The sequence below is a fragment of the Chiloscyllium plagiosum genome, chromosome 28, assembly GCF_004010195.1.
Source record: "Chiloscyllium plagiosum isolate BGI_BamShark_2017 chromosome 28, ASM401019v2, whole genome shotgun sequence".
Lineage (NCBI taxonomy): Eukaryota > Metazoa > Chordata > Chondrichthyes > Orectolobiformes > Hemiscylliidae > Chiloscyllium > Chiloscyllium plagiosum.
Genome location: NC_057737.1, coordinates 32203089 through 32229931, shown reverse-complemented (window position 1 = coordinate 32229931; position 26843 = coordinate 32203089). Strand labels below are relative to the sequence as shown.

Here is a 26843-nt window from a genome sequence, read left to right as displayed (position 1 = left end):
AGGCTGAACTGGATCAATGGTCACCCCAAAAGAAGTCAATAGTGGGAGAATCAGAAATTGTAATACTATTGAATGTGAAAGGGAAAAGGTTTAATTCTCAGTTGTTGGAGATGTTGGTCCTTGTGCAGTCTGAATGTTAACTTGCCACTTATCAGATTAAACTTAGACATTGTCTAGGTCTTGCTGTGCAAGATTACCAATTGCTTCCGTAACTGAGGAGTTGCAAATAGTGTTGAACATTGTGCAAACATCAGTGAACATCTGCGTTTCTGTCCTTACTATCAAGGCAAGGTCATTGATGAAGCAACTAAAAGATGGTTACACACAGATACTGTCCTGAGGAATTCCTATAGCGATGTCCTATGATTGAGATGATCGATGACCAAGAACTGGAATCATGTTCTCAAATGCTAGGTATGAATCCAACTAGAGTTTTTTCCAACTGACTGGTTTTCCCTTGGCTCCTTAATGCCATACATGGTCAACTCTTCTCCTTTCTTCCTTCTTCTTCAGCAGTGCCTCATAGTTGAGGATGAATTAATTCCACTTCAAGGTATGGGTTCTGTAGTGGTTGAACAGTCCAAACCCTGGAGCTGCAGACTCTGCCACAGGTGGGCAGGTGCGTGCCCTTTCCACCTGCTTGCATTGCCTCCGTTCAGTAATACTCCAAGTGGTTAATGCCTTCATGGATGTTTCTTCTCCAATTTGTGCATTCTTTTGTGCTCTCCTGAATATATATGGACCAAAACTGTAATGAGGCCAGGAGTGGAGTGTTCTCAGCGGTACCCAAACTGAGCATCAGTGAGCAGGTCATTGCTGAGTAATTCCAGTTTGATGGCACTGTTCACTACCCCTTCCGTTACTTTGCTGATGGAATAAGAGGAGACTGATATGGTGCCAACTGGCCAGTTGGATTTATCCCATTTATTTTGTGAACATGATATGCCTGAATACTTTTCCACATTTTCGGGTAGATGTCAGAGTTGTAGCTTCACTACAACAGATTGGCTAGGGGTGCAGCCAATTCTCAAATACAGGTTTTATTGCTGCAATGTTGGCAGGGCTCATAACCTCTGCAGTACTCAATGCCTTCAGCAGCTTCTTGGTAGCATTTGGCATGAACTGGCATGCCATGTTAAGACTGGCATCTGTGATGCTGGGGATCACTGGAGAAGGTCAAGATGGATCATCCATTTGGCATTACTGACTGAAGATGGCTGCACTGTTACACTGATGTTCTGGGATCTTCCTTCACTGAGGAAGAGGATATTTGTGGAACCTTCTCCTCCTGTTATTTGTTTAACTGTCCATCACCATTCACAACTGGATGTGGTAGGTCTGTAAATCTTCGATGTGATCATCTGATTATGAGATAACTTAGCCCTGTGTACTGCATGCTGCTTGGCATAAAAGTAGTCCTGTGTGAAAACGTTGCCAGGTTGACACCTAAGTTTTAATTTTTTTCCCCACACTACCGCCTAACTGCGGTAGTGCTTATTATTTTTTTTCCCCTGCACCCATGGTGTGTGTGTGCAGGTGTGCACCTAAGTTTTAAATATGTATGGTATGGTGTTGATCCTTCATTGGACGTGGGCTAATTGCAATAATAGAATCAGGGATTGGCCAGATTAGAAGATTACAGATTATGGTTGAATAAAATTCTCCTGATATCGATTGCTCACAACACTTCACAAAAGCCTAGAGTGAGTTGCTGAGTCTGTTCAAAATCTATCCAATCTTGCATGATGGTAATAGTATATGACCGACCAGAAGCTCAATGTGAAGGTGAGCTTTTTTTTTCCCAACCAGGAATGTGCAGTGGTCACATTTATCAACTTTGTCATGGGTAGATGCATCTGTACCATTTGGATTGGTAAGAATTAAAATTAAATGGACTTTTCTGTTCTGTTGGATACCTCACAATCTGTTACAGGCCTAGACTATTAGCTATATCTTTTAGGATGAAGTCAGATAGCCCATCCAATTAAATTCCTTAAATTAGAAAGTAGAACCAAAAAGGTAATAATATTTATATTACTACCTGAGCCACTAGCAAACTGGCGCAGGGTCAACGGGATTAAAGAGGTAATTGCGTGACTCAGATTGATGTGGAGAAACAGGCTTGAATTCATGGGACATTGGCATCAGTATTTGGGAAGGAGAACATTGTTCCAATGGGACGGGCTCCATCTGAATCATGGTGGGACCAGAGTCCTGGTGAATCTCATAATTAGGTCTGTGATAGGGCTTTAATCTAATAGTGAGGGGGTAGGTTCAGTTGCATGGAAAATTATGGATAAAGTTAAAGGGTGGGGAGAGCTCAGCAGAGGTTATTAAATTTTCCAGAACAAGGTATAGGTGAGAGAGTATAGAAATGCCCAGTAATCTAACTTCAGGCACAGCAAATAAGTGAACAGCTATGACAAGAGGGTAGTTAATGCAGGACTGAGTTGGTTTACCTAAATGCATGCAGAATAGGAAACAAGGTCAATGAGCTTGTAGCACAAATTGAAATTGGCACGTATGATGCTGTGGCTGCAAAAGAGCAGGGCTGGGGACTAAATATCCGAGGATACACCTCCTATCAAAAGGATATAGGGATGGCACGCTGCACAATGGTTAGCTTTGCTACCTCATAGCACGAGGGACCTAAGTTCAATTTCAGCCCTGAGTGACAATTGATGCGATGTATTAGTCAAACCTAGATGGCTGTTAAGTCTTTAATCACTTTGAGACACGCAACAAAGCAAAGTCACCGAGCAGAGGCTGATAGCTAACTTTGGTACCCGTGATGACGGTCTCAACCAGGATCTTGGGTTCACGTCACACTACACGTGACCCTACTATACTATACACACACGCACACACACATACAGGCCTTCTGTCATACAAACCTTCTCAAAGGCATATACACCATCTCTCTCTCTCTCACACACACACACACTCTCAAAAGGCATATACACCATCACACTGATGCACACACGCACTCTCTCTCCCTCACACGCTTGCAATTTCTCACTCTCTCCCCCTCACATGCGCACACTCTCTCCCTCTCTCTCCCTCACGTGCACACTCTCTCACTCCTTCTCCCTCACATGTGCACACTGTCTCACTCTCTCTCCCTCACACACACTCATTCTCACACTCACACCCTCTCTCTCTCTCTCACACACACACACGTCCTTGGTGTGAATTTGCATTTGCAGATTTGTATTTACAGATACATTCTATGTTGTTCAAAAAGCACACAATCTGTAGGCAGTCAATGTGACATTTTTAAATTTCCTACTATGGAAATAAAACCAGTCTGACTCAAGTTTAGGACACAGACAGACTCCAACCTCGCACCTTTAATGCATTGTCTGAGCCGAGATGTCACTTTTTTTATATACACTGATAAACCCTTGTTATGTCAGGACAATGACTAGAACAAAATTCTGGAATTTACATATTAATCAATCGAAATCTGCATCCCAATTCTAAGTGATTAAAGACTTAACAGCCATCTCGGTTTGTCCAATACATCACATCACAGTACGACACTATGGACTTTTACTTATGAATTCTGTGTCCTATGTATACTATCCCATAAGCTACCTGATGAAGAAGCAGTGCTCTGAAAGCTTGTACTTTCAAATAAACCTGTTGGACTATAACCTGGTGTTGTGTGATTTTCAACTTTTCTTTGGAGCAGCTTGTGGTACGAGCTCATTAGGGATTTGAATGATGTGTAATGATACAGATTTGATTAGGGAACTTAAGGTGAAGGAACTCCTAAGGGGCAGTGACGATAACATGATAGAATTCACTCTGCAGTTTGAGAAAGGGAAGCTGGAATCAGATGTAACAGCATTACAATTGAGTAAAGGTAATAACATAGACATGAGGGAGGAGCTGGCCAGAGTTGATTGAAAATAGCGGAGCAGTAAAAGCAGCAGGTTTGGGGAATAATTCATGAGGCACAGCAGACATTGCCAAGGAAGAAGAAATATACTAAGGGGAGAATGAGGCAACCATAGCTGACAAGGGAAATCAGAGAGAGCACAAAAGCGAAAGGAAAGATAAACAATGTGAAGGTGTAGATTAGTAAGAAGTCAAAGGATTGGGATTTAAAAACCAGCAGACGATAACTAAGAAAAGCAGAGTTGATAAAATATAAGAGTAACCAGTTAATCATGTTTCGGATGATTGCAAGCATTTTTTAGATATCTAAAAGGCAAGAGAGAGGCAAGAGTGGACATTGGAAAATGACGCCAGAGAAGTAGTAACGGAGGAACAGAATACATACTCTACACCAGTTTCCACAGTGGAAGACAACAGCAGCATACCAGAACCTCAAGAGAGTCAGGGGGCAGAGGTGATTGTAGTGGCCATTACTAAGGAGAAGCTGAAAGATCAACATGTGAATTAATCACCCAAAACAGATGGTCTATACCCCAGGATTCTGAAGGATACAGCTGAGGAGATGGTAGAGGCATTGGTAGTTGTCTTTCAGGAATCAGGAGTCAGGGAGAGTCTCAGAGGACTGGAAAATGGTTAAGATAACATCCCTGTTTAAGAAGGGAGAGAAGCAGAAGACAGGAAACTATAGGCCGGTTAGCCTGACCTCAGCTGTTGGTAAGCTTTTAGAGTCCTTTATTAAGGATGAGATTGCAAAGTATTTAGAAGTCTATGGCAAAATAAGGCTGAGTCAGCACAGCTTCATCAATGGGAGGTCATATCTGACCAATGTATTAGAATCTTTTGAGGAGTAACAAACTAGTCAGACAAAGGAGGGTCAGTAGACATGATTTACTTGGATTACAAAAAGGCATTTGACAAGGTGCCGCACAGAAGGCTGTTAAATAAAATAAGAGCCCAAGGTGTTAGGGGCAAGGTGCTAGCATGGATAGATGATTGGCTGACTGGCAGAAGGTAAAGAGTGGAGTAAAGGGGTCTTTTTCAGGATGGCAGCCAGTTACCAGCAGAGTTCCACAGGGGTTAGTCTTGGGACCACAACTACTCACATTATATGTTAATGATCTGGACAAAGAATTTGAGGGCATTGTTGCTAACTTTGCAGACAACAGAAAGATTGGTTGAGGGCAGGTGGTGTTGAGGAAGTGGGAAGGATATAGAAGGATGTGGACAACTAGGACAGTGGGCAAAGAAGTGGCAGATGAAGTACAATATGGGAAAGTGTGAAGTTACTCACCTTGGTAGGACAAATGGAGGTGTAGACTATTTCCTAAATGGGGAAAGCCTTCGGAATTCTGAAGCACAAAGGGATATGGGAGTCCTAGTTTGTGATTTTCTTATCATATAGGTTATCATCTCGGTTCAGTTGGCAGTTAGGAAGGCAAATGTAATGGATGTAAGTTTGCTCGATGAGCTGGAAGATTCATTTCCAGACGTTTCGTCACCCTACTAGGTAATGTCTTCAGTGGGCCTGAGGCGAAGCACTGTACATGATTCCTACTTTCTACTTATTTGTTTGGGTTTCTTTGGTTTGGTGATATCATTTCCTGTGATGATGTAATTTCTGGTTGTTTTTCTCAGGGGGTAGAAGATAGGGTCTAACTCAATGTGTTTGTTGATAGAATTCCGATTGGAATGCCATGCTTCTAGGAATTCTCATGCGTGCCTCTGTTTGACTTGTCCTAAGATGGATTTGTTGTCTCAGTCGAAGTGGTGTCCTTCCTTATCTGTGTGTAAGGATACTAGTGAGAGAGGGTGATGTCATTTTGTGGCTAATTGGTAGTGTTTGTTACAGTCCTTGCACGGTATTTTGTAAATGACATTAGTTTTGCTTGTTGTCTGTACAAGGTCTTTCAAATTCATCAGCTGCTGTTTTGGTGTGTTGGTGGGTTTGTGGGCTACCATGATGCCAAGGGGTTTCAGTTGTCTGGCAGTCATTTCGGAAATGTTTTATGATGTAGGGGAGAGTGGTTAGGGTTTCGGGACGTGTTTTGTCTGCTTGTTTGGGTTTGTTGTTGAGAGATCAGTGGACTGTGTTCATTGGATACCCATTCTTTTTGAATATACTGTATAGGTGATTTTCCTCTGCTTATTCAAAAAGAATGGGTACCCAATGAACACAGTCCGTCAATCTCTCAGCAACAAACCCAAACAAGCAGACAAAACACGTCCAGAAACCCTAATCACTCGCCCCTACAAAGACATCTCGGAAATGACTGCCAGACAACTCAGACCCCTTGGCATCATGGTAGCCCACAAACCCACCAACACACTAAAACAGCAGCTAATGAACTTGAAAGACCCTATACAGACAAGCAAAACTAATGTCATTAACAAAATACCATGCAAGGACTGTAACAAATACTATATTGGAAAAACAGGCAGAAAACTAGCCACCAGAACACATGAACAGCAATTAACCACAAAATGACATGACCTTCTCTCACTAGTATCCTTACACACGGATAAGGAAGGACACCACTTCGACTGAGACAACACATCCATCTTAGGACAAGCCAAACAGAGGCACGCACGAGAATTCCTCGAAGTATGGCATTCCAACTGGAATTCTATCAACAAACACATTGAGTTAGACCCCATCTACCACCCCCTGAGAAAAAGAACCGGAAATGACATCACCACATGAAATGGCATCACAGGAAATGACATCACCAAACCAAAGAAACCCAAACATATAAATAGAAAGCAGGAATCATGTACAGTGCTTCGCCTGAGGCCCACTGAAGATGTTACCTAGTAGGGTGATGAAATGTTTGGAAATGAACCTTCCAGCTCAGCAAGCAAACCTAATCCAGAACCTCAACCTGAGCTACAAATCTTCTCAAAACTCGCTAAAGTGAGTTGCCATTCATTTCAAAAGGGCTAGAATCATAATGTTGATGATGTACAAGTCTCTGGTCAGATTGTATTTGGAATATAGTGAGGAGTTTTGGGCCCCATATTGAAAGAAGGATATGTTGGCATGGAGTGTGTCCAAAGGAGGTTTACAAGAATGATTCCAGGAATGAAGGGCTTATCATATGAGGAGTGATTGAAGACTCTGGGTCTGTACTTGATGGAGTTTAGAAGGATGAGGGGGGGGGGGGATCTGATTGAAACTTATAGAATACTATGAAGCCTGGATAGAGTGGATGTGAAGAAGATGTTTCCACCAGGAGTAGAGGCTAGGACCTGAGCAAACAGCCCAACATGAAGAGACAACTCTTTAGATGATGATGAGGATGAATTTCTACAACCAGAGTGTGGTTAAGTTGTGGAACTCATTGCCACTGAGAGTTATGCAGGCCAAGCCATTGAATGTATTTAAGACAGAAGTAGATAGTTTCTTGATTCGTAAGTGGATCAAGGATTATGGGGAGAAGTCAGGAGAATAATGTTGAGAAACATATCAGGAGAAAGTGAGGACTACAGATGATGGAGATCAGAGTTGAGAAAGCGGTGCTGGAAAAGCACAGCTAGTTAGGCAGCATCCCATGAGCAGGAGAATCAACGTTTTGGATATAAGCCCTTCATCAGGAATAAGGCTTGTGGCCAGGAGGCTGAAAGATAAGTGGGAAAGGGGTGGGGCTTGGGGAAGGTAGCTGAGAACACAATACGTAGATGAAGGTAAGGGAGAAGGTGCTTGGTTGGAGAGGAGGGTGGAGCAGATAGATGGTAAAGGCAATGGACAAGTCAAGAGGTCAGTGCCGAGTTTGAGGCTTGGGAATGGGATAATGTGGGGGAGGGGAACTGAGGAAACTGGTGAAATCCACATTAATCCTGTGTGGTTACAGGTACCCAAGGCAGATGATAAAGGGTTTATGCCCGAAACATCGATTCTCCTGCTCCTCAGATGCTGCCTAACCAGTTGTGCTTTTCCAGCACCACACTCTCGACTGAGGAACTTCTCAGCCATGACCAAATGGCGGAGCAGACGTGATGGGTCGAATGGCCTAATTCTGCTCCTATGACTTGTGGTCTTACCCTAATATTTTCTGCAGTCATCTCTATTGAGAGATCTGGCAATGGACGTCAGGATAGATCTCAATATTATCCTGGCAGGGACCATTGATCATGCTAGCCTCGGATTGCCAGCAGCTATCATGATCTGGTTTAATCGGGGACTTGATTGCATGGCAGACTTGACATTGTCCTGGTTCGTGTTTGATCATCTCGTAATAGTGTCAGAGCTCCTAGGAAAATGATGTCAGGTTCCCACCAGGGGCATCCTCTAATTAGTGGATAGCATTTCTATTTCACTTATTAAATTTTGCCTACATCTGCATATTTATATTATCAACACATACATAATTCTACTAACTATAGAATGCTAAATATTACATGGCACTGGTACATTTTTAAGTGAGGTTTATCTTGCCTATTTTACACTATATACACTTTACATTCAGTACTCACACAGCAGTGTTGGCTGCATCTTAACTAATTCACAATGCTTCACATTTATACATTAAAATAGATGGGAACACACGTACCAAATCCTCACATATCCGTTGGCGTTTCTTTATCTCTTCCTCATGGCCCTCACATTCTTTCCGTTTTTTACATAATTCTGTTCCCTGAGGAGAACAAACAAATCCTGGTTGTGGCCATTTAACATTAATAACTCTCTTAATCGACCTCTTCAGACATGTTACGAACCTGGACCTTCTGCCCCAGAGGTAGGGCACTACCATGGCACCTTCCATTTCACAGCAGTAATTGGACAAAAATCCAGGAGGTAGCAGAGATATGTTCTTTACATTGGCAATTAACATTTTTAAGCAATAAGCAGTGACTATCTTCTTTGTGATGAAGATAATTAGGTCTTTTGGATTCCTCTTAGATGGAGATCAGAGTGCCAACCTCTTCCTGATGCTATCTGGCTAAAAGAAAATGAGCATGTTTCTGCAATGAGAGAGTGAGGATTCCAACTGTTGACCTATTTGCAAAACTTGCTATCAAAATCTGCCACATACCAGCTATCAAAATAAATGCATAACTTCATAACAAGTGGAAGCATTCAATTTTTAAGAAGTACATTTTAGAAATGCCTAAACATCATGATTAACACCCACAGTTTGATCAAAAACTTGACAGAAGCAGCTACTACTATTGTATGCATAACACTGCCACATTTGGGAAGGTCTTCCAAAAACAATGACCTAGATATTTCCCGATTTAACTCTCCATCTGTGTTTGATCCCACGTGCTCAACCATGTGAAAATTTCACCCACTGTGTGGGGGGGCACAACACCAACATTACCATATTTTGTCACATTATTGTCATCCAACGCTGCAAAAACGTTATTTATCCACCACACATTTTATGAAGCAACATCTGAAATGGGAACCACTCACAATACACATTAGAAAGACAATGCTCAGTACTTTCCAACAGCTCAAAGGTATTATGAAGCATACTTTTGTTATAGATTACCCATACAGCAAACTGGGTTTAAGAAATCGAAAACAAAGCTGATAGTTGGAATGATCAGTGATTTGATCTGAATTTCATCCTGCTTTGACACCATCTTGCTTACAGAAATGTTTTACTGACCTGATTTTGGCTCTAGCTCCTGACACCTTTTCCAGCAATATCTTCCCAATATTATTCACGAGAATTTACCAAGACCATCCAGTTTGCCCCTCAAACAACAGGAAAGAGTACCATGGGTTACCTACCAAGAATTTCAACATCTCTGAAACCTGTTCTGGATTTAGGACAACAAATTACTCAGAGTAAACACATCAGCAGTTCAAAGCTTGAGTCATGTCTCCAATGAATCTGTTCTTAAGATTTGGTCTGATTTCTTATCTTTCATATTTGTGGTGAATTCAAGTGCAGTCAAACAAATCATTCTGACTGGGATTGTCAGCGACAGTCCAGAGCTGGAATAATACAAACTAGGTTACATGAAATGAATGAAGCACTGGGATCTGAAGAAAGAACCGCAGAAAGGAAAGGATTTGCTTTCCTTTAGCAAATCTTCACACATCCAATGAAATATACTCAAAAGGACAATTATCAACGACCATACTGAAACCTGACTGCCAAGACTGACCAACATGTCTGTAATCTTGCTCTTAGTCAGGCACTGGGCTCTGAATTGCAACCTAAGTAACTATTTTCCAAAATGGATAGAGTCAGAATTGACAATAAACAACATTGAAAATAATCAGTACTACTACATTCAGGACCAGCTCATGAATACTGGATTTATTAAAAGAGTTTCCCCCCCATACAAAGGAGCCCAATATATGCCAAATGTATTTTCCAGCTATTGGGGAAAAGGCACTGAATTCTAGCTGGAGATGTCTGATCAATCAGTTCTTAACAGTTAACTCAGCACCAACTTTCAAACAACTTGACATGTGACCACACCATTCTACACACAAATTCACAGAATAGCTAAGTCCAAGGTGCCAGCAGATGCTCTGAGCCAATTAGATCTATACTTCAGTAGGTGACTGAGTGTAATGTCAGCAATTTGTACTGGGCTTCCAATAAATAGCCCTCAACAGATCCAAGGAGCAGGAAAATAAGGTTACCAGAAAATTTACTGTGGATATAAGTGCATTTTAAGAGGATCTGGTAAATACAATAGCAACAACATCAAAATTCTGGCTTGATTTTAAAACTGGAATGGGAGATGGAAGCAACATAGCCTCACAGATCCACACCATTGCAGATGACACAATTCAGATAATAGTTTTTCCCTTCTGAGGTGATGTTTATAGACATGTTTTGCTCATGGAAGCAGGAGTCTATGGAATTCCTTTTTCAATGCGCAGCACGGTGGCACAGTGGCTAGCACTGCTGCCTCACAGCACCAGAGACCCGGGTTCAATTCCCGCCTCAGGCGACTGACTGTGTGGAGTTTGCATATTCTCTCCGTGTCTGCGTGGGTTTCCTCCGGGTGCTCTGGTTTCCTCCCACATTCCAAAAATGTGCAGGTTAGGTGAATTGGCCATGCTAAATTGCCCAGAGTGTTAGGTGAAGGGGTAAATGTAGGGGAATGGTCTGGGTGGGTTGCGCTTTGGCGGGTCGGTGTGGACTTGTTGGGCCGAAGGGCCTGTTTCCACACTGTAAGTAATCTAATCTAATGCTTGTAAGTATGCAATATGTCTACTTTATGTCTGAGCTTCTTCTTAAATTTTGCAATGTCGTTCTCCTCCAAACTGAACTCACCAGCTGCCTAACACTCTTGCTGTCCCAACCCGAACCTGTCACCTGAGTTTGTGCTATGGATCTACTTGCCTCTGAGGTTCTGCTGAACTCTGTTGTCACTTGCAAGGATAACGCTGGATGCACAAATTCTATTCCAACTGTGGGCTGTCAAATAATTGAAAAATAAGTTGTCATTACAAGAGCCAGTCTCTTTGCAACACATTCTGTCTCTAAAGCAGACGGATAATTGTTTTGCTCGCTCAAGCGCAGGCTCACATAAACCTGAAAATGTCCCTTAATAACTGCTTCAGAACAAAAACAAAACATTGGGAAATCTGAAATAAAAATACAAAATGCCAGAAATACTCAGCAGATCAGATAGTACCTGTGGAAGGTTCTTTTTAATTCATGCATGGGATGGAAGTATCACGGGTCAGATCAGCATTTATGACCCATCCAGCATTACCCAAACAGTAGCTCAGAATCAATTTCATTGCTGTAGGTCTGGAGTCACACATAGACCAGACCAAAAAAGGATGGCAGATTTTCTTCACTGAAGGATATCAGTGTACCAGATGGGTTTTTACAAAAATCGACAGTCGTCACATGGCTATCATTAGGCTAGCTTTTTATTCCAGACTTTTACTGAATTCAAATTTCACCACCTACCATGGTAGGATTTGAACCCAGGTCCCCAGAATATTAGGGATTCTGGATGACTTGTTCAGTGAATTACCACCTAAAATTTAGAGTGGGAGCTTCAGGAGAGATGTATGTGGAACTAGGGGGTAAGAATACATTTGTAGGTTTAGAAACAAAAGCAGAGTTGGGGATAGGAAGTAATAGAGGATTTATGATGTCAAGGTTTTTGTGTGTGCAGGGAATACTGACGGACGTTTGAAGGGAGATGTGATGGTGCCAATGAAATGGAGAATTATTAACCATGGCAGCTCACATAGGGCCCACGAAGGAGAACTGAATGGACATCTACTTAATGGAAAGCACACAGAAAAAGGAGAAAATCAGTCTCATGAATGAGAACTGATGCGTTTGGACTGTGCAAGAGGAGGAATGGATGAGAAAATGTAAAGTAACATAATTGAAGCAGTCACTCTGCTTCTCTGTCCACACATGCTGCTAGATCTTCTGATTATTTCCAATACTTTTGACTTTTATTAAAATGCAAAAGAACAAGGGTCTTTGATTGCAATGGATGAAATTCTTACATTTAGTGCTTGAGATTGGAAATGGGATGTGTGAAAGGATATCTTGGCTTTGGAAAAATTTGATCTATAGGAAATAGAAAAAGGAGTACTCCATTTGGCCATTCAAGCCTGCTCCGTCATTCAATATAATCATGGCTGATCATCCAACTCAGTACCAGGTTCTCACTTTCTCCCTATACCTGAAGTTTGAGTTCTCTCAGGACTGAATGATACAGCAGTCCCCAGTTTGTTAATGAGTTTCACTCTTCAGTCCATTCACAAGTCAATTTTGTATGTAGGTCAGAAAACAATGTGGAATATTATAAAATAACCTCTCATATACATAAGAAATGTTCGTAAGTTGCATCGTTAAAATGACACCCCTGTATGGGATTGCATTTGTAGGTACGACCGTTCATAAGTCAGGCGACTATCTGTGTGGAGTTTGCGCATTCTCCCTGTGCTCCAGTTTCCTCCCACAGTCCTATGTAGTTTAGCTGGATTGACCATGCTAAATTACCCATAGTGTCCAGAGATAGGTGGGTTAGCCATGGTAAATGCATGGTTACAGGAATAGGGTAGGGGTTGAATCTGGGTGAGATGTTCTTCAGAGGTTTGGTGTGGACCCCATGGACTGAATGGCCTGCTTCCACACTGTAGGGATTCTAGTGATTTTAACAATGTTAGCCAACAGTTCTCTGACTGGGGCTGTGAATTTGGTCCAATCAGGGAGCCCTGGTTGACAACATAAAGGGGACTGTCAGATATTCTGAGAGCTGACTCCAAAAGAGGCAGCTCTAAAGTCAAGGACTATTTATATATAAATAAATGGTGACTTGCTGACAGAATACCAGCCTCTGTGGAGCTATTTCAGAGAGGAATGAGGATTCATAAAGGAGGAGAAGGTTCTGGTGAGGTAATAGAGACCACACCACTGCCACAGTGATTTTGGATAGCAGTGGTATGAATATTATTAAGCTTAATCGTAACTTCTATTCTTTTTCTTAAAATTAACATTAAATAGAGTCATAGAGTTATAGAGATGTACCCCATGGCAACAGACCCTTCGGTCCAACTCGTCCATGCCAACCAGATATCCCAACCCAATCTAGTCCCACCTGCCAGCACCTGGCCTATATCCCTTCAAACCCTTCCTATTCATATTTCCATCCAGATGATTTTTATATGTTGCATTTGCACTAGCCCTCACCACTTCCTCTGGCAGCTCATTCTATAGCCATACCACCCTCTGCATGAAAAAGTTGCCCCTCAGGTCTCTTTTATATCTTTCCCCTCTCACTCTAAACCTATGCCCAATAGTTCTGGACTCCCCCACCCCATCTATTTATCCTATCCATGCTCCTCATGATTTTATAAATGGAACTTAATGATTTGCATCAAACTGACCTCATCAAGTGTTTGTTCATACTGTCTTCAAACAGATTTGCAAAACACCTGCATGAAACACACAGATATCCAGTACATGTCAGAAGGGATGATATTATTGCACCACTCTGCTGTGCTCCCATGCAAATTAATATAAGACAGAGTTAAACCATCTTCCATAAAGCGTTTAGTATCCAATGCCACTGAACTTGTATATAACTCAACAACAAATTTGTAGAAGAGTATGAAGTGCAATATATAAGATAGAAATACATCAAGTCTCAAGGTTTCATGTTTTTATAACCCTTGTAAATTCTGCAATGATGCTGATGCAGTGGAATGCAAGGCTCAGGAGTTTGAACAGTAGGAAAAAGTGAAAAGGGCATGTATCCAGTGGGTGTTTTATCCATCACAATTCAGAGATCATGCTTTATATTACAAGCAGTGGTGTATTTTGTTCTATCTGCACTATCCTTGTGAAGTGAATAAAATTATCTATTGAGCTGTAAGTCAGGAAAACAATATTTTTCCAAGATTCAGTAAAAAATACTTCACTTTCTTTAAGGAGATTGCCTAAACAAATTTTTTTAAGTTTTCACGGAAATATACCACCACTCCCAATTCATTATTCACGACGTTTCACTTTACCTGCATGCATGCGCGCGCGCGCGCGCACACACACACACACACACACACAGAGAGTAATTTCTTTCAAGGACTGAAGTCTATCATTGTTGGATTAAGCCAATCAAAGTAGATGCAAAATGTGCATAGACTGCAAAAGAATTATGAATAATTATAATAAATTTAACCATGTTTGAACGGGCAATGGGAGGATACTGACATTAGAAACGTATGCACTTTAACAAACGACCTCACACAAGATCTTAAAAACATAGGACGTAGGAGCAGGAATAGACCATTCAGTCCCTCAACTCTCCATCCTTGACTTGCTGATCAATCAATAAGCTTTAAACATATTCAATAATTCATCCTCTACTGATCACTGTAAGAGAATTCCAAACACTAATCTGCCTCAAAAGAAATTCCTCATAATCTGCATCCTAAGTAGGAGACTTATGAATCATAGAATCATAGATTCTATGTCATTTATAAACTGTGCCTCACAGTTCTAGATTCTCTCCTGAGGGGAAACATCTATTCAGCATAAATCGTTTCAAACTCCTTTGGAATCTTACATTTTTCAATTATGGTGTACAATTCTATTCCCTAGGTATTACTTAATGTCCAATGGCTCGTTGACTTTGTATAAATTCAGAATAGCAATGTATGATTGAGCTATTCCACAAAATGAGAAGGCAGTCTTGGACATACTCTATAATCATGCAATGCTCCTTAACATCTCTCCAATGTGTTCCTCAGTCAGCATCGTTAAAATTTCTATTTTCTGTTATTTTTTGCCTATGACCGACAAAAGCTTTCATCTGCTTTCTCCCATCTCAAACTGTGTAGGCAAACATCAAGCAAAAGCACCTGCTCTGTTTAACTATCATTAATTTAAACAATGTTGCTGCATCAGCCAAAATCATCCATTTTTTTTTCTCCTACTGACACATAATCTTGCTACCTTTGTTACACCAATCTTTCATGTAAACTCCATACCCTGTCAGTTTAATCTTCTAGTCAACAGTCTGGTTTAATCAAGCCCAATTCAGAGTACACTTCATTTGTCTTATAACAAGCCTCCTTCTGAGCATACAATTTTATTCTGTGCACATAGAGTGTTCAGAATAATTAGCTGTCCTTTTCCACTGCTTTCTTTTACTTGGTGTACAATCCTTCTCATTTCTCTATAGTATTTACCAAGTTGGACATTTATCTGGGCCCAAATTGTAATTTTATTTTCCTTCCCATCTAATCAACTAAAAATATGTACGTATTTGCCTATAGTAGTAGTCATGGTTTCTGCTCCCATTTGTTTAATGTATTGCCTCTTCCTGCATTTATCATTTACCCAAAACTTTGTTGTCATGACATAAATAAAAAATGCTGAGATATTCAGGATGTCAGACAGCTTTTGCTGAGAGAAAAAAAATCAGCTAAAGTTCCAAGGATTGATACGTTCCCAGAACTGGGGAATGAACAGTATGAGAAATGGATTAGAACAAGGGAAAAGCAAATAGAAGAAGGGAGAAAGGCAATGATTGCCTGTAATGGATATTAAATAGAATAACCTGCAAAGCTTCGTGTATGTGTAAAAATATCCCACAGTTTTAATTTTAATAATTCGAGAGTAGCGGTCTCAAGGTTGTTTATGCATCAGCTGCAAGAAGACCAAGACAGAAGACCACTCACTCCATTAAGATCAGGCAACAGAATATTGAACCACCTTCCCTATTTAGGAAATGATATCTTCAGGGAGGGTGATGTGGAGATCTATGTTCACTAATATCATTAATCTTCCAATGGTTCCAACAGTATGAAAATTCAGCAGCATCAACACAACCATGAAGCTGTGCATCTATTTTCCACAGTTGTACCAACTGCAATCTGCAGCATCGCAAATGTCAGTTTCAGTCAGGTCAATCCACTCCACATGATATCAAGAAGTGGTTACAGGCAATAAATATTGCTAAGGCTATGGGTTCTGCCAATATTCCATCAATACTACTGAAGCATTTGTCACACCACTAGCCAAGCTCTTCCAGTACAGTTACAAGACTGGCATCTACCTGACAATGTTAAAAATTGCCCAGGTGTGTCCTGTACACAAAATGCAGGGCAAATCCAACCTAACCAATTACTGCCCTATAGTCTACTCTCAATCATCATTAAAGTGATGGAAGGTGTCATCGGTATTGTTATCAAGCAGCACCTGTTTAACAACAACCTGTTCAGTGATGCCAGTTTGAGTTCCACCAGGGCCACTCAGCTCCTGACCTCATTACAGATTTACAGCTCATTTCAACATGGACAAAAGAGCTGAATTCCAAAGGTGAGGTGCAAGTGACTGCCCTTGACATCATGACATCATTTGACCAAATATGGCATATAACACAACATAAATATAGAAAATATAAGAAGTGGGCATTTTGGCCCTTCAAGCCGGTTCCGTCTTTCATTTTCAGCATACCAATTATCCAACTCAATGGCCTGTTCCCACTTTTCCCCCATATCTTTTGATCCCTTAGGCCCCAAATCTATGTCTAAATTCTTCTGAAAGCATACAACATTTTAGCCTTGACTGCTTCCTGTGGTGGCAACTTCCACAGGCTCTCCACTCAACTGGGTGATGAAATTTCTTGTTTCACTCCTGAATGGTCCACCCTGTATTATCACACTGTTACTCCTGGTCCTGGAATGCTCTGGCATCGGGAGCCTCATTCCTTCCTCATGGGGGCCTAGCAAAACTGGAGTCAATAGGAATCAAAGAGAAAACTCTTTGCTGGCTGGAGTCATACCTGGCCCACAGGAAGATGGTTGCTGGAGGTCAGACATCTCAGCTCTGTAGGAGTTCCACAGGGTAGCATCCTAAGCCCAACCATCCTCAGCAGCTTTGTTATTGACCTTCCCTCCAACCTAAGGTCAGAAGTGCAACATTGGCCTATAATTGCAAAATGTTCAGCACTATTCATAACGCCTCAGATGATGAAACAGTCCATCTCCAAATGCAACAACATCTGGGCAGCAAGCAACATTCACACCACATAAATGCTCCGCAATGATCATCTCCAATAAGAGACAATCTAACCATTGCTCCTTGACAAGCAACGGTGTTACCATCACTGAATCACCCACTACCACCATCCTGGGGGATGCCACTCATCAGAAACTGAACTAGACTCAGATGTTTGTCATGTTTGTAAAACATGACTGACTTGTAGCAAATCAACCTTGGATGTTGTTTACTAAGCCATGTTCTTTCAAGTTTCAATTCATTTTATGATTACAGTTGATTGTAATTTTGTTGATTATGCCTTAAAAATTCCCCAAATTGATGTTTGCCTCACTGAGCAGTAACTGGGTTTACCCATCTCTATTTTCTTGAACAAGGGTGTACTATTTATAATCCTCCAGGCCCTTGACACCACTCATACATCTGGGAAACACTTGAAGATTGTGGCCCGTGCCTCCATAATTTCCACTCCTATTTGCCAGGTTCCTAGGATGTATCCAATCTTGGAGAGAATGACTTTTTTTAAAACTTTGGGTTGTGGCAATCTGTAAGAATCTCATCAATAACCATTTTAATCCTTTCCAATCTCTCTGCTCAGTCCTCAATCATTGTGACATTGACAGTATCTTCTACTTTTAAAAAATGGATGGAAAGCATTTATTTAATATTTCGGACATGACCCTGTTTCAAGATTTCCTTTTGGTCCCTAATCGGTGACCTTTGTTTTGGTAATTCTTTTATAGTTATAGTTTTATTTAAGAATTCAGCATTTTTCGATTGTCCACTAATCTTTGCCCACTCAGTGGACTAGATTTTACACTCCTCCACTAGAAAGTTTCTAGTCTTAGGTTCCTACTGATATGCACCACATCATGCTTGGTTATATAGGAATTTAGGAGGAGAAAGTGAGGTCTGCCAATGCTGGAGATCAGAGCTGAAAATGTGTTGCTGGAAAAGCGCAGCAGGTCAGGCAGCATCCAGGGAACAGGAGAATCGACGTTTCGGGCATAAGCCCCTCTTCAGGGGGGCTTCCTGAAGAGGGGCTTATGCCCAAAACGTCGATTCTCCTGTTCCCTGGATGCTGCCTGACCTGCTGCACTTTTCCAGCAACACGTTTTCAGCTATATAGAAATTTACCTGTCTATCTCCTTCCCCATTGTGTAAGCTCAATTATGTAGAATCATCCCAATCCCTGAATGATATGGTTTAAGGTGTGAAATTTGGGAAAATCAGGTGAGATGTCCATCAAGGAATTCTACAATGTTGAGACGCATTTTCCAACTAAATCCTGAGATTTTCATTCAGGAGTGATGAGGGACCAATTACCATGGAATTTTGGCTCATTTTCACCTTTATTACTACCTAATCTCACCCTATTAACATGCAATCTCCCATTTTCCCACTTGCCAATAATTCCTGATATGAAAGTCAAGCCAATTCCAGCTCATCATTTGTTCCGCCAGATCTCCATCTTGGACAAACATTGGCATTGTCACATCTCTGATCCATCTACAGGTACATTCTTGCACTATAACAGAGCAGGAGGCAGTGATCATCCATTGCATGTAAAATTATTTATCTTCAATATGCAAACACTTCATTTCACAGGACAAGTGCAGCTCCTGTTTGTTTGATTTCTGTTTGTTTTTTGGTGATGGTGAACAGAAGTGAATGTTTAGAAGTGACTGATGGGTTCCCTATATGTATTGAACAATAATAATCTTCTGAGCAACAGTGGGCATTGAAGAAAGGGCAGGTGTGATTTCGACAGGGTTGTAAGATAGAATATGGTTAAGGACAAGTAAGTAGTGTGCCCTGGTCTTAAACAATAATTGAGGTCAAAATGTGCAAGCAAGTGCCAGCCATGCCACCTATATGTACTATGAGAAGCATTGCTTTGTGGCTACTGTCCCATTTGAATTGACAGTGAAGGGCAATTCCAGACTGCCAATCTTGGCCGGATGCATGGCTGTGGGTCAAATTTGGTGCTGGCATCAAGAATATCAGGATAACCTGGCAGTGATGAGTGGGAGAATTGGGTTAACTTTGGATGAAAAGCCCCCAAAATGTACATAGTTAATGAGGTGTATGTGGAGGATCACACAAAAAACCTGCTTGGCTTCACAGAGAGAAACTCTCCATGCAGTCCTAATATTAAATAAACCTTCAATTTGGTGTCAACTGCAGAGAAGCACAAACAATTCCTGAAACAATGAACAGTATATCCTAAGCCAAATAGTCTGAGGCAACTGAAGGATGAGAAAGTTGAGCCTGCCTCTCCATGATCATCTGTATAGCTCAAGATAACTCCATTGTTACTTTATGTTACAGAAAGGTTCTCAAATCGACCTGTTAACATTAGCTACAACAGAGCAGTTAGGGGTTGTTCTAAAAATAAGCCAGGTGAATAGCTCATTGCTTGTTTTCCATTTCCTAACAAGATGGGTATGGCATTGTTTACTTAGAGTCCATCTGCTTCATGAAATATTAATACAGGTATTAATTTTATGCAGTGAATGCCTGCCTGAAAATTTAGCTGAGCATTGAACTATACAACACTCATCGACTCAGCTGTTATATTCCCAGGAGAGCAGCAAGTTACCTAGGATACAGAGCAAGGGCTGAGTTAACCCTTTCACAGATGCAAGCCTACCATTACGCCTAATCGACAAATGCAGTGATTTTCCCAGGTTACACATCAAAAACCAGATCACAGTGGATTAAAATTCTCTGAAGTACAGAAATGCATCATCAAATTTACAAATTATACAACTGACATCAGCTCGGAGGAAGGGTCACTGGACCCGAAACGTTATCATTGAATTCTTTTCACAGATGCTGCCAGACCTGCTGAGCTTTTCCAGCAACTTCTGTTTTTGTTTATAAATAATAACCACAGCTGTGCATTGTTCTGCCACCTGTTTTTACAAATTAGTTACCAATATTGAATCTCAGCAAATTTAATCATTTGGGTGGTGTAGGACTTGAGTACTGCTGGAAAAGGTCACAATTTGCTGAAGCATATTTTCTTGAACTCATCAGGACAATCCACAAGAAATAATAATGTAAAGTGAAAGCAACATTCCCATTTTGTGAGGGCAGGGGACTGTTTGATTGGTGAGTGGACTCAAATTGGCAAAGCAATTGTTGTGGTAATAGTACCAGTTAGCTGCTGTCTGGCAGTTAACTGTCAAGCTTTGTTTAAATTTTAAACCAGGCAGGTTTACTTTAATTGGTCAAGGCATTCCACTGAGAAATGAGTTATAAACAGCTGTTACCTATTTTGATTTTGACAATATGTGCCTTTATTCAGCAGTAGACAACAGGCATAACAATTAATAAATTGCTCCTAGTGTTCAACCCACCAGTGATCTTAAACACAATTCTCTCCCGGTTGATATTTGGTCAGAGATCTCGGAAACAAACCACTTCGCATGGACACCCAACACCAGATCACAGACATCAACTGTTCCCATGGATACCCCACTTTAGATCAAAGACATAAACCACTTTCCAGTTAATACTGAGACCTTGATAATAGGCACAAATCACTTCTAGTGGATTCTTAGCCCAGGATCAAAGACACCACAAAACACACCCACTGGACATCCAAAACCAAATCACAGATAAAACAAATCCAATAAACAACTAAGTTTGGATCACAGAAAGATACCACACTCAGTGGGTACATAGAATTGGATCACAGATGCTAGTTATTCTCAGTGGATACTTGGCCCTGGATCACAGACACCAACTATTCCCAGTGGATTATAGGCCCTGGATCACACACATTAATTATTCTTGGTGGATACTTGGTCTGGGCTCACAGAAGTAAACTATCGCCAGTGGATTCTTGGTACCAGATCATAGAGACAAACTATTCCCAGTAGACAGATAAATGTAGATCTCAAACATAATAGTTCTCCCAGATCTCAGATACTGGCTGCTCCCAACAATAGCTGCCATGGGTTTGGAAATAACTCTCCTTAATAAAGTTGAGACTAGACTGACAAAAAAAAGATCTTGGAAAACAGACCAAATGTCTTTACACAAATGATCACTAATTAATTCAAAATAAGGCATTTTAAATAAATTGGCTGAACATTTAGCTTCCGTGTCACACTCTCTATCACTATCATTTCACATTGGAGCCTGGCCGTTTTTCTGGTCATGTCTACCAGGTTACAACCTTATAAGTGTCTACAAGGTCACAGAAATAGCCTGCAAACTCAGGGCATAATTTACATCAATATTTAACTGCCATTACAAAACAAAAGCAGAAGCAAATCAAATTCAACAAACAATAAATCTCAAGTCAACTTCGCCCTTGGGAGACAAGTAGACAGCTTGGGTCCATCGTGGAGTGGTTGCTTTACGTGGAATCGCTATAGGAAAGCAATAAACATTGACTGTTATAACACAGCAAGTAATGTACTGCTGTGTAAAACTGAACGTTCAGTGCTATGAAACAGTCATAAATTATACATGAAAAAGACCAGCTCTGAAACAACAAACTAACAATCAGGAATATTATCAGCAAGCTCTGGTCAAACAAACCAAAATCCATCTTGCCCCCCACCAAGAAGAGGTTTTTTTTTTGATAAACTTACAATACTAGTGGGAGAATGAAAACCCTTAAATTACCTGCTTTGTCTTTGTGATTCAGGCTGTGTCAATGTAGAACCTATGCTGGTGGTGCTGCATCGAACTAGGCAAAGCCCCTGCTGCTGCCAAGCAACAGACGAAGGATTTATAGGACAGTCTCATTGGTACAAATAGAGAGTGCGGCCCTCATCCTACAATCTCAAATGCTTCAGGAAAAACAATGATTTTACCTTTCTTTTGTAGAAACGAGGTTCTCATTCATGGTCACACTTTACAGCAGATTAATTGATGTGACATCACTAAGAAAGACACATACTACAGCTGTGATGGCTACACTTAGCCAGCCCTCTCCCTCCTTTTCCTGCACAGCATGGTAGAGTCTAAATCCACATAACTGTCTTATCAGGTATCATCATTGTTAACAGTTCTGCTGCAATCTCGCCTTCATTTTCTGATCGGGAGGGAGAATCCTACACAGGTTAAGATTCTGTTAACAGATGCTTCTGGAGTTTTGTATAAATGTGTGGGGAGGGGTGGTGGTGCAGGAGGGCATATCTCTCAATATGAAGATGCCTCAAAAACAACAGGATATATAAACACTTTAACACAGAAAGAAGTCTTAAGGCACTTTATAGGGATGTAAATCCGACAAAAAACATAGAGAGCCAAAAAAACAAATACCAAAAGGGATAACCAAATGCTGGTGCACTGAGATGCATTTTAGAAAGTGTTTTAATGCAAAAGAGATCATTGAGAATTGAAATGGATGAGTATCGGGAGGAATTTCAAAATGAGACTTAAATGGCTAGAAGCATGACTGCAAGTGTTTGCAGAAAGTAGAACATACAAATTAGGAGCAGGAATAGACCACTTAAACCCTCATAACTGTTCCTCCTTACAATACAATCATGGCTGATTTGATTATTCCACATTCCTGTCTATCCTTAATAATCTTTCAACTCTTTTAACATCAAGAAACTATCTAGCTCCGATTACTTCAAGGACTCGTGCGTCCACTGCCTTTCCAAGAAAAGTGTTAAAATGATTCACAAACCTCTGAGAAAAAAGGAATGTTGGATGGCAGCCAGTTGTAAATAGAATTGTCAAGGTGAGAAGTAACGTGATATGGATGAAGTGACTGGGGTCAGAATTGGTTTATAGATAGTATACCTTCACCAGAGTTAGACCAGAGGAGCGGAATTGGTGTGAACATTACACCATCGCTACAGTTATAAAACCCAAAAGAAAATCTGTTGTTTCGGACGAGTCTCAAAATCTTTGTCTCAGCGTCTCAGTTCAGGCTTGAGTAAGGACTGACCAAAAGTGAGATAGGAAAATGTTTATTATATTTGTATTGAAAACAAAAAATCCTGAAAGTCACAGTAGGTCAGGCAGCATCCATGGAGAGAGAGCAAGCCAACGTTTCAAGTCTAGATGACTCTAGATGACTGTTCATCAGAGCTGAGGTGAAGTCTGGAGGTGACAGTATTTATGCAATTGTCCCGGGGGAGGGGGGGGGGGAGGGGGTGGAGTGTTGGGGAAGAAAGGGTATAGATTGTGCAGATTAAGTGATCAAAATGTTCCATTTCCACATGACGACTTGCAGCCTCATCAGATAAAAAGAACCGCCATGCTTTTGGTGACAGCTAAGGTGAACGTGCAAAGATTTTGGCACAGGCTTAGGTTTCAGATTTAGGATAGTCATAGGATAGAGACCAAATACCGATGTTAGAAATAGTCCACATTGCTCTAAAAGCTAAACCCCAGATTGTTTTGGGAGCTGAGTAATCATTTCATTCTTTGAACATACAGAAGAAGTAAGAATTTTACTTCAGCTTACATAATCTAACTTGTTGGATTTAGCATTAAATTATGCTTAGAAGCCTCCTCCACATTTGTGATTCTGCTTCTGCTCTATTTGGGAAATAATTCTTCACATTTATCACCCATTGCATTTCAGAATTCATTCTGGTATTTAAATTGCAGTTATTTTTCAATTTTATGAATATTTATGGTTTTAATATTTTAAAATAAGATTTATTTTATCTAGACTGTTAGTTATTCTTGTTTCAGCCAACCTTAGTCACCTTCTTTCTAGATTATATAGCTTCTCTGTTCATAGCTCATTCTCTCCACACTGGGAATTATTTGAGTTGCTAATGGTAACCACTCCTACATTTGTATTCCAAGTATGGTTACACTATCTGTGCTTATCAAAGGCAGCCACCTATATCAGTCAAACAGCACGAACCAAGTGCAATTAGCATTGGCGTCAAATACATTAAATGTGGCAATTATTTTAAGCTGTTTGATCCTCTGCAATTACTAATGTAGTAAGAAACTGCCTATTTTTCCTATTGTCACAGCAAATAAACACTTTCATAATTTCTGAATTTACATTAATACATAGACTGCATTCATTTAAAAATTTCCCAGTCAATACTAAGTCACAAAGAATTAGTGTTAGACTACAGGAGCTAAGTGGTAGTCATTTATTAAGCTCACATAATATTTAATATTAGATTAGATTAGATTCCCTACAGTGTGGAAATAGGCCCTTTGGCCGAACAAGTCCACGGCAACCCGCCGAAGCGCATCCAACCAGACCCATTCCCCTACATTTACCCTTGCACCTAACACTTCGGGCAATTTAGCATGGCCAATTCACCTAACCTGCACATTTTTGGACTGTGGGAGGAAACCGGAGCACCCGGAGGAAACCCATGCAGACACGAGGAGAATGTGCAAACTCCACACAGACAGTCACCTGAGGCGGGAATTGAACCCAGGTCTCTGGCGCTGAGGCAGCAGCGCTAACCACTGTGCCACCGTGCTGCCCCAATATTAGGCCATATAAATTCAGAAAATATTGCTTCGATTCTGAAGAGCTTTTCCAATGCCTCTAAAATTCTGTTGGAAGTCTGCAAAGTACATGTGCTTTGAGGACATTACACAGGATGATTTGATGGTGCAATTCATTCAGGCCCGATAGCGAGGTCAACGCTTAACAGCAAGATAATCTTCAGTACATCAGGAAGCACATTCAACAACGAGTGAAGAAAAGATGGCGACACAATGTGACTTATCCTGGTGTCAATGTGACTATGGGATGTTGGATTGTCCCCAAGTTGGTTGATAGAATACACGTATCTGCAGGACAAAAGGAGTAAGACTGCAATGTAAATGCATGACTCCATCACATCGTGAACCAGCTCAGACTGATAAATCCTCTGCAGAAGCTTGTCCAATGTTATAAAGAAATTGGGTGATGTCAGCCCTCTCCCAATGCTCAGTTTACTGCCTTTGATATAATTGATATCCTTCTCAACATCGTCATTCAGTTGGGTAAGACTGCCTTCTTCTGGTTCCCATGTTTATCCATCAAATTACAGATTGAGAATCATTGAAGTTGTTTCCATTCCCAAATCTGTGTCATCTCCTTTGGTGTCTCCTAAGCATCAATCCTTGACTCCCCCTTTTTATTAGTTACTTGCTTAGAGAGTAGCTATTTCCACCTTTGTAACATTGTCTGATCTACCTCGTCTCAGCTTTTCTGCTGCTGAAGCCTCCATCTTTGTTGCACTCCTGGCCAATCTTGCACATGAAACTATCTATAAACAAGAGGTCATCCAAAACACTGCACCAAGTTCCTTTCCCCCATCACCCCTGTGATTGTTGACCTACATTAACTTCTGATTAATCAATGCCTTGATTTTTAAAAGCTCTTCAATATTTTCAAATCTCTCCACAACCTTAGCCTTCCCTATCTTTAATCGCTCCCGGTCCTACAACTCTCCAGGATATTTGCCCTCCAATTCTGGCTCTTGAGGTCCTTGACTTATAATCATCCCGCCATTAGTGGCCATGTCTTCAGCTGCCAATGTCCACAACTCTGGCATTTTCTCCTAAACCCCTTTCTTCCTTTGAGATATCAAATATTTGGCTAAGCTTTAGGTCATCCATCCTAATATTTTCTTTATGAGGAACAATGTCAAACTTTGCTTAACAATGTTCCAATGAGGTACATTGTGGCATTTTATTACATTGAAGCTGCTATGCAAATACATGTTTTCCTCACTATAATCACGGATCATACAAATCTGTCAGCTATTCCAGCATTGCTATAGGTAAAATGCATATCTAGAATAATAACATCAGAGGAACATATAAAAATAGGAACAGAAGGTGGTCATTCGGCCCCTGAAACCTGTTCCATTGTTCAAGATGATATTGGCTATCTGTTTGTGGTTTGAATTTCACATTCCTGTCTACACTTGGTAACCTTTGCTTCCGCTGCCAACAAGAATCTATCTGCCTCTCTTAAAAATATTCAATTACTCTACCTCGACTGCCTTGTGAGGCAGAGAGTCCAAAATGCGAACTGACCTAAATGGGCAACCCCAAAGTTTAAATCAATGAACATTTGTTCTGGAAACACCCAAAAGAGGAATCTACACTCACATTGTCAAGACCATTTAGGATCTCACATATTTCAATGAAATCAGTTCTCACTCTTTCTGAACTTCAAGCTCAGACTGTCCAAACTACCAAAATAACACAACCCATTCACCCAGGTATCAATCTACTTCCAAAGCATTTACATCCATCTTAAGATCCAACCTCACACATGGCATGGCGGCACAGTGGTTAGCACTGCTGCCTCACAGTGCCAGAGATCCAGGATCAATGCCCACCTCAGGCAACTGTCTGCGTGGAGTTTGCACAATCTCCCAGTGTCTGCGTGGGTTTCCTCCGGTTTCTTCCCACAGTCCAAAAATGTGCAGGTTAGGTGAATTGGCCAGGCTAAATTACCCGCAGTGTTAGGTGAAGGGGTAAATGTAGGGGAATGGGTCTGGGTGGGTTGCTCTTCGGAGGGTCGGTGTG

The 26843-nt window shown here is 40.9% G+C and overlaps 1 protein-coding gene across 16 annotated transcripts in view; it reads right to left on the bottom strand.

Moving 5' to 3' along the window:
* The window catches only part of LOC122564091 (peripheral-type benzodiazepine receptor-associated protein 1-like), a 299068-nt gene that overhangs the window by 98981 nt on the left and 173244 nt on the right, over positions 1-26843 (bottom strand). For 13 of the 16 annotated variants that reach the window (XR_006315818.1, XM_043718642.1, XM_043718643.1 and 10 more), the window contains 2 exons: positions 11217-11291; positions 8451-8534 (listed from right to left, as the gene is read on the bottom strand). The exons of 2 other annotated variants lie outside the window; for them this stretch is intronic. Coding sequence is in view for 10 of the 14 variants with exons in the window: in XM_043718642.1 (XP_043574577.1) it covers positions 8451-8534; positions 11217-11291 (159 nt within the window). In the remaining 4 variants the exon portion in view is untranslated. The remainder of the gene's footprint in view (positions 1-8450; positions 8535-11216; positions 11292-26843) is intronic. One more of the 16 variants, XM_043718641.1, reaches the window with a different exon arrangement.